This window comes from Barbus barbus (genome assembly GCF_936440315.1).
Source record: "Barbus barbus genome assembly, chromosome: 9".
NCBI classification, from domain to species: Eukaryota; Metazoa; Chordata; class Actinopteri; order Cypriniformes; family Cyprinidae; genus Barbus; species Barbus barbus.
The window spans coordinates 32,938,795-32,952,972 of NC_136737.1; the positions used below are offsets into that span (position 1 = coordinate 32,938,795).

At 39.2% G+C, this 14,178-nt stretch overlaps 1 protein-coding gene across 3 annotated transcripts in view; it reads right to left on the reverse strand.

The window, feature by feature from the left end:
• Nucleotides 1–13,436, reverse strand: part of LOC306875131 (protein NLRC3-like) — a gene marked incomplete at its 3' end in the record, with an annotated part of 91,279 nt that extends 77,843 nt beyond the window's left edge. For 2 of the 3 annotated variants that reach the window (XM_079425552.1, XM_079425554.1), the window contains exons 1-4: nt 13,326–13,436; nt 8,604–8,740; nt 4,196–4,312; nt 2,417–2,533 (exon numbers count right to left, since the gene is read on the reverse strand). In XM_079425552.1, coding sequence (XP_079281678.1) covers nt 2,417–2,533; nt 4,196–4,312; nt 8,604–8,719 — 350 coding nt within the window. In that variant the 5' untranslated portion in view covers nt 8,720–8,740; nt 13,326–13,436. The remainder of the gene's footprint in view (nt 1–2,416; nt 2,534–4,195; nt 4,313–8,603; nt 8,741–13,325) is intronic. The other variant, XM_079425553.1, reaches the window with a different exon arrangement.
• Between the last annotated feature and the right edge of the window lie 742 nt (nt 13,437–14,178).

Genomic DNA, 14,178 nt, shown 5'->3' on the forward strand with positions numbered 1-14,178 from the left:
GTTTTTGCTAATATGAAGCATCCGAGAGAGTGAGATTTATATTTAATGCTTTTTCTTTGGCTGTCTGAGTCTGAAATATGAAAACAATCTGAGAGAGAGAGAAATAATAACGTTGAATATTACTTTGACTGTTAGGATAACAACATTTGTTGCATTAATTGTGTTACTTCAGTTGTATTTTTTTCCCTCAAACTCAGTCATATGTTCCCATCAGTCAACCTATGTTCCCGGTAGGTTTGTGTTACATTTTGAGACATTTTGTTTGCACTGAAAAGATAAGAAGATTTGAATATACTTTCATTGTATTACTTCAGTTATATATTTTTTTCTCCACCAAAATGTAACCAATGTTCCCTGTAGGTTTTTTTGTTACAGTTTCTGTTACAAAGGTATTAATATGAATCTGTTTTTATTATTATTATTTAATAAAATTGTGGTCAATTCACTTATCTTTTGAGGCTGGATATGTGTCAACTATGGTAGCAATACCGAGGTATTACATTCTGGTATCACACCGAAGCCATAATTATGGTATCGAGCCATCTCTAGTCCATCATTACGTTTTTACTTTCACTTTCTGCTTATAGTGAATGATGTTCACCTGAATAAAAATTGCGCAAAGTTTGCACGTGTGCTGCAAACCCTGGTGCAAACGCATGCTTGTGTGTTATCCACTGACTCGCCTTCATGCTTTAAAACATTTCCAACATTGTGCCGTGACCCATTCCCCTGCCCCCTGTATCGAAAACATACCGAACCGTGACACCGCTGTGTCGTATAGAAACGAACCCCGAATGCTGTGAACCGTTACACCCTTAATATATACTCACCTAAAGGATTATTAGGAACACCTGTTCAATTTCTCATTAATGCAATTATCTAATCAACCAATCACATGGCAGTTGCTTCAATGCATTTAGAGGTGTGGTCCTGGTCAAGACAATCTCCTGAACTCCAAACTGAATGTCAGAATGGGAAAGAAAGGTGATTTAAGCAATTTTGAGCGTGGCATGGTTGTTGGTGCCAGACGGGCCGGTCTGAGTATTTCACAATCTGCTCAGTTACTGGGATTTTCACGCACAACCATTTCTAGGGTTTACAAAGAATGGTGTGAAAAGGGAAAAACATCCAGTATGCGGCAGACCTGTGGGTGAAAATGCCTTGTTGATGCTAGAGGTCAGAGGAGAATGGGCCGACTGATTCAAGCTGATAGAAGAGCAACTTTGACTGAAATAACCACTTGTTACAACCGAGGTATGCAGCAAAGCATTTGTGAAGCCACAACACGCACAACCTTGAGGCGGATGGGCTACAACAGCAGAAGACCCCACCGGATACCACTCATCTCCACTACAAATAGGGAAAAGAGGCTACAATTTGCACGAGCTCACCAAAATTGGACGGTTGAAGACTGGAAAAATGTTGCCTGGTCTGATGAGTCTCGATTTCTGTTGAGACATTCAGATGGTAGAGTCAGAATTTGGCGTAAACAGAATGAGAACATGGATCCATCATGCCTTGTTACCACTGTGCAGGCTGGTGGTGGTGGTGTAATGGTGTGGGGGATGTTTTCTTGGCACACTTTAGGCCCCTTAGTGCCAATTGGGCATCGTTTAAATGCCACGGCCTACCTGAGCATTGTTTCTGACCATGTCCATCCCTTTATGACCACCATGTACCCATCCTCTGATGGCTACTTCCAGCAGGATAATGCACCATGTCACAAAGCTCGAATCATTTCAAATTGGTTTCTTGAACATGACAATGAGTTCACTGTACTAAAATGGCCCCCACAGTCACCAGATCTCAACCCAATAGAGCATCTTTGGGATGTGGTGGAACGGGAGCTTCGTGCCCTGGATGTGCATCCCACAAATCTCCATCAACTGCAAGATGCTATCCTATCAATATGGGCCAACATTTCTAAAGAATGCTTTCAGCACCTTGTTGAATCAATGCCACGTAGAATTAAGGCAGTTCTGAAGGCGAAAGGGGGTCAAACACAGTATTAGTATGGTGTTCCTAATAATCCTTTAGGTGAGTGTATATAGATTACTCATTTTGGAAACCGACTGATGATCGAAAAAAGAAATTTCCAAAAATGCCCACCCCTAATTTTATGATGTGGTTTTTACAGCAAGGTCCATCTTGAATCTTCACAGAAATCCCCTCTTACTGTTAGACTACAAGAGAAGTAAAACATCTACTACAGAACCAGGTGTTGACTGCTGCGACTGTAATAATGTCTGACAGTAGGATAGGAATCCACTCAGAAAACACTGAATCATGAGAGGATCTGAAACATGCAGCACATACACATTCACTCAAACACCTTCCACAATTCACTGATCACACTCAGCCTTCTGAGTACATGATTAGATCCCTGCATTAATAAAGCAGTAGTTTTGTATCTCACATGGGGTCAGAGGTTACTGGTCCATCACTGAGGTCAGGAGGATTACGAATGGATCCGTCACTCTTCAGAGACACACAGCTGTGATCAGGAGATGGAGATCTCTTCTTCTTCCTCCTCCTGAAGATCCAGATAAACACACAGACATAACGCTTCCTTTAGTTCTGTCTGCGGTTTCATTTATTATTTATCATTTATTAAACTCTAACTCTGTGTCATAACATCACTTGACTCCATGTAAATATCACCATATCAATAAGCTATTCATAATTTTTCTCTACCTCATATTGCTGCTACTTAAATACCCTGTACAACTTTTTTGCACATTATTTTTGCACATTCCTCTTATTACTATTTAAGTCGACAACATACTGACCTGCACATTTATATTTATATTTTTTATCTTATCTTATCTTTTATTTTATTAAGTTGGCTTGAGAAAGCCAACTTACTGAAATCCTAATAAACTTCTTATTATTATTCTTCTGGGACTAAATTTACAACTCTATCTCCTCCTAGAGCTTTAACTCTACAGACTCCAAACTCAGCCCAGATCTTCAGACTGATCTCGCCGGGTGTGCTATATCTTTTCTAACTGATCGGACTTATGGTTTTCATAAAACTGAAGATTAAAAATCATAAAAATCCCATAGACTTACATTGACGGAATGTTCAGATGAGCCAAGACTATTCAAACTCCAACTGTCAAAATTAAAATCTAAACTCCCAGAATCTTTGAGGCTCAATCAGACTTCCCTTCTATGTACTATTTCTAACCCATTCAAACTCATTCAGACTCCTCTAATATTTCTAATCTATCCATCCATCCATCCATCCATCCATCCATCCATCCATCTATCTATCTATCTATCTATCTATCTATCTATCTATCTATCTATCTATCTATCTCTATCTATCTATCCATCTGACTATTTCTATCTATCCTAACGACATGCTATAAACATGATAACTAGCACATGCTAGTCACTTGCTAATCATGCTAGCGACATGCTAGTCACTTGCTAATCATGCTAGAAACATGCTAGCGACATGCTAATCATGCTAGAAACATGCTAGCAACATGCTAGTACCTTGCTAGTCATGCTAGCAACATGCTAGTCACATGCTAATCATGCTAGAAACATGCTAGTCACATACTAATCATGCTTGCAACATGCTAGTCAGTATCTATCTGTCTGTCTGTCTCTCTCTATATATCTATCTTTCTATCTATAATCTGACTCTATCTATCTATCTATCTATCTATCTATCTATAAAATTTTAAGCTTTTCAAACTATGTTAATCTTCAAACTATTTCAGAATTATTTTTGTCTTTAAATCCCTGCATGGTATAGCCCCTCCATACATTGCTGATCTTATTCAGGTTCAAGAGTCAAACAGATCACTACGTGACTTTCAGACTGAAAAGCGTCAAACTAAAAACTTTTAAAACTTTTAAAACTTAAACTTTTTAAACTTCTTTAACTTTTTTAAAACTTTTCAAACTCTTTTAAACTGTCTGGTCCGGCTTTCTCAAGTCAACTTAAAGTTTGTCTCGACAAACTTTTTTATCTAGTTGTATTCTTTTATTTTATTTTTTTTCTACTTTTCTTTTTCTTAATATTGTATACTTTACAATTGCACTGTCCTTGGAGCGGACCTGACCTACATTTCACTGCTGGTTATACTCTGTATAATTGTGTATGTGACAAATAAAACTCTTGAATCTTGAATCTTATTACAACTCAGTATGTTGTGTGCGATACTGGATTATATCTCACCTGGGGTCAGAGGTCACTGGTCCATCACTGAGGTCAGGAGGATTACGAATGGATCCGTCACTCTTCAGAGACCCACAGCTGTGATCAGGAGATGGAGATCTCTTCTTCTTCCTCCTCCTGAAGATCCAGATAAACACACAGACATAACGCTTCCTTTAGTTCTGTCTGCGGTTTCATTTATTATTTATCATTTATTAAACTCTAACTCTGTGTCATAACATCACTTGACTCCATGTAAATATCACCATATCAATAAGCTATTCATAATTTTTCTCTACCTCATATTGCTGCTACTTAAATACCCTGTACAACTTTTTTGCACATTATTTTTGCACATTCCTCTTATTACTATTTAAGTCGACAACATACTGACCTGCACATTTATATTTATATTTTTTATCTTATCTTATCTTTTATTTTATTAAGTTGGCTTGAGAAAGCCAACTTACTGAAATCCTAATAAACTTCTTATTATTATTCTTCTGAGACAAAATTTACAACTCTATCTCCTCCGCCGCATTCATTGTTTTGGGAGATTTCAACAGTGCCAACCTCAAGCGTGCACTGCCGAACTTCCATCAGCACATCAGCTGCCCCACCAGGGGCGAAAGGACATTAGATCACTGTTACACCCCATACAAGAACAGCTACAAGGCACAGTCACAACCACCGTTTGGGAAATCGGACCACGCCGCCATCTTCCTCATGCCTGTTTACAAACAGAGGCTGAAACAGGAAGCCCCGGTGCAGAGGGAGGTCCAACGCTGGACGGACCAATCGGTGGCCGCTCTGCAGGACGCGCTAGATGACGCAGACTGGGACATGTTCCGGCGCAGCTCTGATGACGTCAGCTTGTTTACGGAAGCGGTTGTGGGATTTATAGAGAAACTAATGGATGATACGGTGCAGAAAACCATCATCAGGACGTTTCCCAACCAGAAGCCGTGGGTGGATAAAACCATCCGCGACGCCCTGAGATCCCGCTCCGCTGCCTACAACACAGGGCTCATCACCGGGAACATGGATGATTACAAGGCTGCATCTTACAGCGTGCGCAGATCGGTGAAGGAGGCGAAGCAGCGCTACGGGAGGAAACTAGAGTCGCAATTCCAACATGGCGACTCTAGGAGCCTGTGGCAGGGACTTAGAACCATCACGGACTATAAAACACCACCCTCCAGATCGGGGAATGCGGACGCCTCTCTGGCTGACGACCTGAACACTTTTTATGCTCGCTTCGAGGCTGCAGCTAATCACGCTAACGGCGCTAGCAGTGCTAACTGCATGCACGCTGAGGAAGCCGGTGAGGACAACGTATTCACCATCACGGAGCATGACGTGAGGAGGGCATTCAAGAGAGTGAACATCAGGAAGGCAGCAGGACCAGATGGCATCACAGGTCGGGTTCTGAAGGCCTGCGCTGACCAGCTAGCACCGGTGTTCACCGAGATCTTCAACCTCTCCCTGGAACAGTCCATAGTCCCCTCATGCTTTAAGCAGTCCACCATTGTTCCTGTCCCCAAGAAACCGCAGCCCACCTGCCTAAACGACTATCGCCCTGTAGCCCTCACATCAGTGGTGATGAAGTGCTTTGAGAGACTGGTCAGAGACTTCATCATTGCATCACTACCAGACACACTGGATCCACTACAGTTTGCATACAGACATAACCGCTCCACGGAGGATGCCATCTCACACCTCCTCCACACCACAACAAGTCACCTGGACTGCAGAAAAGGGAATTATGTAAAAATGCTGTTTGTGGACTACAGTTCAGCGTTTAACACCATAATTCCCTCCACACTCACCTCCAAGTTGGAGGTCCTTGGTCTCAGCACATCCTTGTGCCAATGGATCTCCAGCTTCCTGAAGGACAGACAGCAAGCCGTACGGATGGGTAAACACACCTCATCCTCCATCACCCTAAGCACCGGAGCCCCTCAAGGTTGTGTTCTGAGCCCCCTGCTGTACTCACTGTACACTTATGACTGTGTGGCCACTTCCAACTCCACCACCATCATTAAGTTTGCTGATGACACTGTTGTGTTGGGCTTGATCTCAGACAACGACGAGACGGCCTACATACAGGAGATTAAGAACCTGGAGAGTTGGTGCCAGGTGAATAGTCTACACCTGAACATCAGCAAAACTAAGGAGCTGATAGTGGACTTCAGTACGAAGCAGGAGCGGTCATACCAGCCGATCACGATCAGCGGGACTCCAGTGGAGAGAGTGGACAGCTTCAGATACCTGGGTGTTCACATCACGCAGGACTTGACTTGGTCCTGTCATACCAGCACCCTGGTGAAGAAGGCCAGGCAGCGTCTGTACCATCTGAGACGCTTAAAGGACTTTAGACTTCCCTCTCGGGTGCTTAAGACTTTTTACACCTGCACCATCGAGAGCGTCCTGACGGGCAGCATCACTTCCTGGTTCGGGAACTGCACTATGCAGGACAGACGAGCCCTCCAGAGGGTGGTGCGTTCAGCGGAACGTACCATTCACACCGAGCTCCCTAACCTGCAGGACATCTACAGCAAGCGGTGCCTGACCAGGGCCAGGAAGATAGTGAAGGACCTCAGCCATCCCAACAATGGACTCTTTTCTCTGCTGCGTTCAGGGAGACGCTTCCGCTCCATGAAGGCGAACACAGAGAGAATGAGGAGGAGCTTCTTCCCGCAGGCCATTCGGAGTCTAAACCACTCTCCACTCTAATCACATCACCCCACACTTCCACTTTGCACATTTTTCAAGTACAATCTGCACTAATTTGTAGAAGGTTAAGAAAGGATAAATGAGTGGGACTTACATACCATTTGTCTTTGTCTTTAGTATCCTTTTACTCACTTATACACTTTACTGCACAGCACAGCACACGGACACTTTATCACTGACATACACTTTACTTTTTATAGAATCTATATAGAATCATATTCTATTTTTTATTCTCATATCTATTTGTTATTTTATTTTATTGCTAGTTTATTCTGTATATATGTTTACTGTACTTTTTCTATTTGTATTTTTGTAAACTTGAGGTTTTTCTAATTTTGTTGGACAATTTGTTGGACAGTCGTACAATACATTTCACTACATGTCGTACTACGTATGTATATGTATGTGACAAATAAAATTTGAATTTGAATTTAAAATTTGAATTTGAATTCCTAGAGCTTTAACTCTACAGACTCCAAACTCAGCCCAGATCTTCAGACTGATCTCGCCGGGTGTGCTATATCTTTTCTAACTGATCGGACTTATGGTTTTCATAAAACTGAAGATTAAAAATCATAAAAATCCCATAGACTTACATTGACGGAATGTTCAGATGAGCCAAGACTATTCAAACTCCAACTGTCAAAATTAAAATCTAAACTCCCAGAATCTTTGAGGCTCAATCAGACTTCCCTTCTATGTACTATTTCTAACCCATTCAAACTCATTCAGACTCCTCTAATATTTCTAATCTATCTATCTATCTATCTATCTATCTATCTATCTATCTATCTATCTATCTATCTATCTGACTATTTCTATCTATCTATCCATCTATCTATCTATCTATCTGACTATTTCTATCTATCCTAACGACATGCTATAAACATGATAGCGACATGCTAGTCACTTGCTAATCATGCTAGCGACATGCTAGTCACTTGCTAATCATGCTAGAAACATGCTAGCGACATGCTAATCATGCTAGCAACATGCTAGTACCTTGCTAGTCATGCTAGCAACATGCTAGTCACATGCTAATCATGCTAGAAACATGCTAGTCACATACTAATCATGCTTGCAACATGCTAGTCAGTATCTATCTGTCTGTCTGTCTCTCTCTATATATCTATCTTTCTATCTATAATCTGACTCTATCTATCTATCTATCTATCTATCTATCTATAAAATTTTAAGCTTTTCAAACTATGTTAATCTTCAAACTATTTCAGAATTATTTTTGTCTTTAAATCCCTGCATGGTATAGCCCCTCCATACATTGCTGATCTTATTCAGGTTCAAGAGTCAAACAGATCACTACGTGACTTTCAGACTGAAAAGCGTCAAACTAAAAACTTTTAAAACTTTTAAAACTTAAACTTTTTAAACTTCTTTAACTTTTTTAAAACTTTTCAAACTCTTTTAAACTGTCTGGTCCGGCTTTCTCAAGTCAACTTAAAGTTTGTCTCGACAAACTTTTTTATCTAGTTGTATTCTTTTATTTTATTTTTTTTCTACTTTTCTTTTTCTTAATATTGTATACTTTACAATTGCACTGTCCTTGGAGCGGACCTGACCTACATTTCACTGCTGGTTATACTCTGTATAATTGTGTATGTAACAAATAAAACTCTTGAATCTTGAATCTTATTACAACTCAGTATGTTGTGTGCGATACTGGATTATATCTCACCTGGGGTCAGAGGTCACTGGTCCATCACTGAGGTCAGGAGGATTACGAATGGATCCGTCACTCTTCAGAGACACACAGCTGTGATCAGGAGATGAAGATCTCTCTCTGTTCTCCATAATGACAAACTGACTTCACACCTGCATATGGAAACATAAGAGAACAAATGACACATAATTAGAGATCGACTGATATATCGATTTACCGATATTTTCCCGATATTAAATTTTTTTTCCATAATCGGATATCGGTTTTGTGATATCGGATTCACCGATAAACACCGCCATCTTGTGGGTGTTTTGAGAATTGTGCGCAGGATCGCAATTGCAGCGCATCTGAGGGGAGACGAGACAACAACAACAACGGCGTGCAGGTACTTGATTTGCTGTAGCTAGTAAACTATTTAATATTACAGTCATTAATGAACAAATTAGATGTATTACATAAATCCCTGATATTGTCACGGTGCACACAGCAGGGAGGAACAAGGAACACGCATACGAGGACGTAACTCAAAAACATTCTTTACTAGGACATCAGGGCAGGGTAGGACAAGGCAAGGCTTACGCACAGGAACACCGGGGAGTAACGAGTAGACCAGACAAAATGGCACTACACAGACAGGACTATAAATACACAGGTAAATTAACAGACACGGCTAGACAAGGATAAACTACTAAAGAATTACATCAGACAAGGACAGGAAACAAACCAAATATGGGCACAAGAGGCAGGAACACATGACACACACGACAGTTCCCTTACAGATATGTAGTTTATGCAACTTAAATATGATAAATAAGATACTCTGTCAAGCCCTGTCCCTATAAAGATATAACTTTGCCTGAAATAACACAGCCATGAATTAGCGAATGTTGGAAATAAAAGTGCTGAATTGAATTCTCTCTCTGTGGTCTATTAGTCTCGTGAAGTCGGAGTCACTTAGATACGTAGATAATCCGTCAAGTCCTCTCCCAATAAAGACGTAACTTTGCATGAATTAAATAATACAGCCATGAATGATTGCATGTTGGAAATAAAAGCATTGAATGTAATTCTCTCTCTGTTGTCTATATGCTCATCATTAGTCTCGTGAAGCCGCTTTCATATCGCAGTTCACTCAGCGGGTTGATGCTCAAGAAATGCTCAGCACGGCCACCGCATGTAACTTTTAACAAGATTCACTTTTTTGAAGCACCCTAAATTGTATTAACACTTACTATATAACCATTATTTCGTTTATAAACATCTAAATTAATACAACTCTATGGAAATTAATTATTTATTATCTCCGCGATCGATGGCAGTTTGAGTAGCCCATAGTTCTGTGTAAAGGCATAGATAAACCGCGCTGTCAGCAGCATAATTTAGAGCATGCCAGTTGAGAAATGCAATAAAATACAATACTTGTTATATTCCAGAGAATATTATTCCGTGAATTAACATTATCCAGTGAATTATTCTTCACTCTTTAGCCTATTAAACAGCTTATAAACCTACTAAAACTGTAGTTAAAAATGAAGTTGATATGACTCCTGTCCTTTATTTATTTTCTCCATTTGAAAACATTAGACATTCTACGTTTATTTTGCTCACTGCTAATATTAGTGTTGCTGCTAAAGCTTTTTATAAATAATGTTTTTTATTGTTGTAATACGAAGATTAAATTTAACATGACAGGGCTCTAGACTGCAACCAAAATAATAATTTTTTGCGAGTTAAAATTTGACGTGGTCGCATTTGTACGAGTGCCAGGTCTGCGCTACTCCAAAGCGTCTGCTTCATACAGCGCGCGCTGCCAGCCTCAGCACATTATAGCAGGAGTCAGATTTCACTGATCACGTGAAGAGAGGCGCTTTCAGCACGAGCGCTTAGTGGGTAGAGCCTGGTTCATACTCGCCGCGTCAGCACGAGCGCGAAGGTGCGCGTCGCGGATGGAGCGCAACGGAAGATTTTGTTTTCAAACTAAAGTAAAAGACCGCTTCTTAAACCAGAGAAGGTGAACATGCTGGTGTTCTTGTAGAAAAAACATGCAAGTCCTGTCTGTGACAGCCAGTTTAGTTTTACTTTTCTTTTTGTTTTCGTTTTGAGAAGCTTGTTATCTTTGCTGTTTACCTCACGTTACGCTGTGGAGGCTTTCCTTAATTTAGAAAAAAAAAATTATAATAATATTTATTTGCTTACTCAGAGTTTGCTAAACATTCTGTAATACACTCGGTATATAGTACAGCATGTGATGTGTCCTGTGCCATGCCTCGTCTTATTCCTTTTTGTTAATAAATCTTATAAAAGCTAGTTTGTCATTGTCAACGTACTGTTTTATTGTTGTTGTGCTTTTTAATTAACAATAACATTGAATCCATCTTTTGTTTTAGTCTTAAAAAGTGAAAGGTGTATAGATATAAGCAAAACAGACTATTATCTTTTCTTGTAAAATGTGACACCAAGATAGCAAATTTGAAAGTGAAAGTGCATGAAAAAATGAAGTCTTGTTCACAAAATTTAAATCACAAATAATATGGATGAAAAAGAACGAGTTGAATGTTGAAACTTTCGTTACCATATAACTATAAACTATGATAAAAGTTCATCAGCATGCATTGATTAATCAAATGTTCAAATGCGCAAAAACAAAAAAACAAATTGCAACCAAATTATGTGCTCGTGCGACCAACTGAGAACGTTAGTGGCAAAAGTGAGATCAGTGGGAAGAATGAGTCTAGAGACCTGCATGAAAGACTGCTAATTCTCAAAACATGTTTTGTTAAGATGACTGAAAGGAGGAAAAACCAAAGTGAAGTATGGACTTACTTCACGCAGTCATTTATTTACTTTATAACAGTAAATAAATATCGGTTCTGCATATCGGTTATCGGGCACATACACATGCAAATAATTGGTATCGGTAATAAAAAAATCAATATCGGTCGATCACTACACATACTATTGTGATAATTATTGCAGTAAATCTTAACGCTACACACACAATGAGATTGAAGAGAATGTGGAGCTGCAGCAGGATCCTTTTCTTCTGAATCCATAAAGTGATGCTTTACTGACTGTAGTGAAGAAGATCCTCATGAGTATCATCAGTATCTGAGCTCACTGATGCTCTTGTGTCTTACTGAACATATTTGACTTCAGCGACAGGAGAAAAGCATCAATCTGTTCAGAGCTTGATGTGTTTCTGCTGCTGTAACACATATCAACTAACTGATCATGACATCTGATGAGGATTATTTTCAGAGCTGATGTTTCATTGTTGAAGCACTGCTGAAAACCCCTCAAATCTCAGACATGCAGCCCATTATATTTCTCAAATGTGTGAAAGCTGCTCTTCCTCCACAATGAGTTTCACTGTTTCCACCAAACAAACAAGATCAGCAAAACTATCACTAACACAAATCACCTTCACACAAATCTCACTGCATTCATATTATTCCAGAACATGTTATTTTTTTAAGCTTTCTGAAATCAATCTTTTTCACCCAAGTTACACCACAACATCATCGAACGTTCAAGTCTTTACATTTCTTCACAAACCAACAGGCTATTTGGTCTTGTATTCTGGTATTTGGTTTTATACTCTGTTATTTGGTCTTATACTCTGTTATTTGGTCTTACACTCTGCTATTTGGTCTTACACTCTGCTATTTGGTCTTACATTCTGCTATTTGGTCTTACATTCTGCTATTTGGTCTTACATTCTGCTATGTGGTCTTACATTCTGCTATGTGGTCTTACATTCTGCTATGTGGTCTTACATTCTGCTATGTGGTCTCATATTCTGTTATTTGGTCTCATACTCTGGTATTTGGTCTCATACTCTGGTATTTGGTCTCATATTCTGTTATTTGGTCTCATGGTATTTGGTCTCATATTCTGTTATTTGGTTTTATAATCTGGTATTTGGTCTTATAGTCTGGTATTTGGTCTTATAGTCTGGTATTTGGTCTTATAGTCTGGTATTTGGTCTTATAGTCTGGTATTTGGTCTTATATTCTGGTATTTGGTCTTATATTCTGGTATTTGGTCTTGTATTCTGTTATTTGGTCTTATACTCGGTTATTTGGTCTTATACTCGGTTATTTGGTCTTATATTCTGGTATTTGGTCTTATATTCTGGTATTTGGTCTTATACTCCGTTATTTGGTCTTATATTCTGGTATTTGGCTGCAAATAAAGGATCCATGTGTAGGCCTATATGCAAAATAACAGAGTACAGTGAAGAAATGTCTGATGGGTCTTTGGCAATTGTCAGCGAATAATTCATTAATTTAAAAGAACATATTTAAATGTAGTATTTCCTGTGAAATGTTTGTTTGATCAGTGACAGGAGAGATGTATTACACATGTCGAAGGATTGTTTCAGCAGCATGTGAATATTCTCCTTCCTGCATGTTTCTTTCAAAACCGAAACCAAACCTCAGACTCAAGAGCTTTACAGAAGCTCGCGTTTTCTGTTTAAATCTTTATTTCCTCCTTTAGTAGCCTATATTTCTGATTGTAAATGAATCTGAACTAAAAGCAGAATCTCTAGAGCTCGATATGATTATAATTCTTCTGAAGATGAACTTGTGCAGCTTCATCCATTTCTACATGCGTCACAACTCCTCCATCAACGCTGTTCGAGTTTAAAGATCGGGTTCAACTCGTCTGAGACGCGAATGCGAGAAACTTCTACAATAATATGAACTTATATCAGACGCAGAGAAATGAACTTACCTTAGTGTGGGGTTTGTGGAGGTTTTTAAGTCTCTTTTTTTAATCCCGTCGAGTTTGCTTTCTTCAACAAGAGGAAGTCACCACCCAGTGGAGGAGGAGGAGCCTGACCGCACAAGCCACGCCCGTGTCCAAACACGTCACATTCGTATTATTTTGAAACAGGAAGAAGCATCGATAAGAAGATAAGTTGAATTGTTTGCAAACCGCTAAAAATAAGTACTTTGCTGTGTTAAAAAAACATCTTTGGTCTTTATGAAGACTTAAAACTTTGACAACTTGAATGTGTGCGTCGTTTGTGTAAACAACAGTTTAGCATGCTTGTGTTTTCAACTGTACACAGTTACTTAGATATCAATAACATATAAATGTGTGTGTGTGTGTGTGTGTGTGTGTGAGCGAGAGACAGTGTACAAGATCTAAACAACATATTATACAAAACAGCACAAAAAAGTCATTTGACCATTGTTAAACCAAAGAAAAAATGTTTAGATACTGACAAATGGATTGATTTGGACTGTAAGACTCTGAGAAAAAACCTCAGAAATCTATCAAATCAAAAACACAGACAACCAGATAATCCTCCGCCTTCATTACTGTGAGGCACTAAAACTATATAAAGCCACACTCCGGCGGAAAAAAGCACAGTTTTTGCAAAACCAGTTTGAAGAAATTGAAAAATCTATAAATTCACACAAATTTTGGGATAAATGGAAATTATTATACAAACCAAATCAAGAAATTCTGGCCATCCAAGATGGGGAGACGTGGAAAACTCATTTCCAAGAATTATATAGCCCAACCCAAATAATTAATAAACTAGACAATTCAGAAAGATCGATTAAAGCGAATCAAA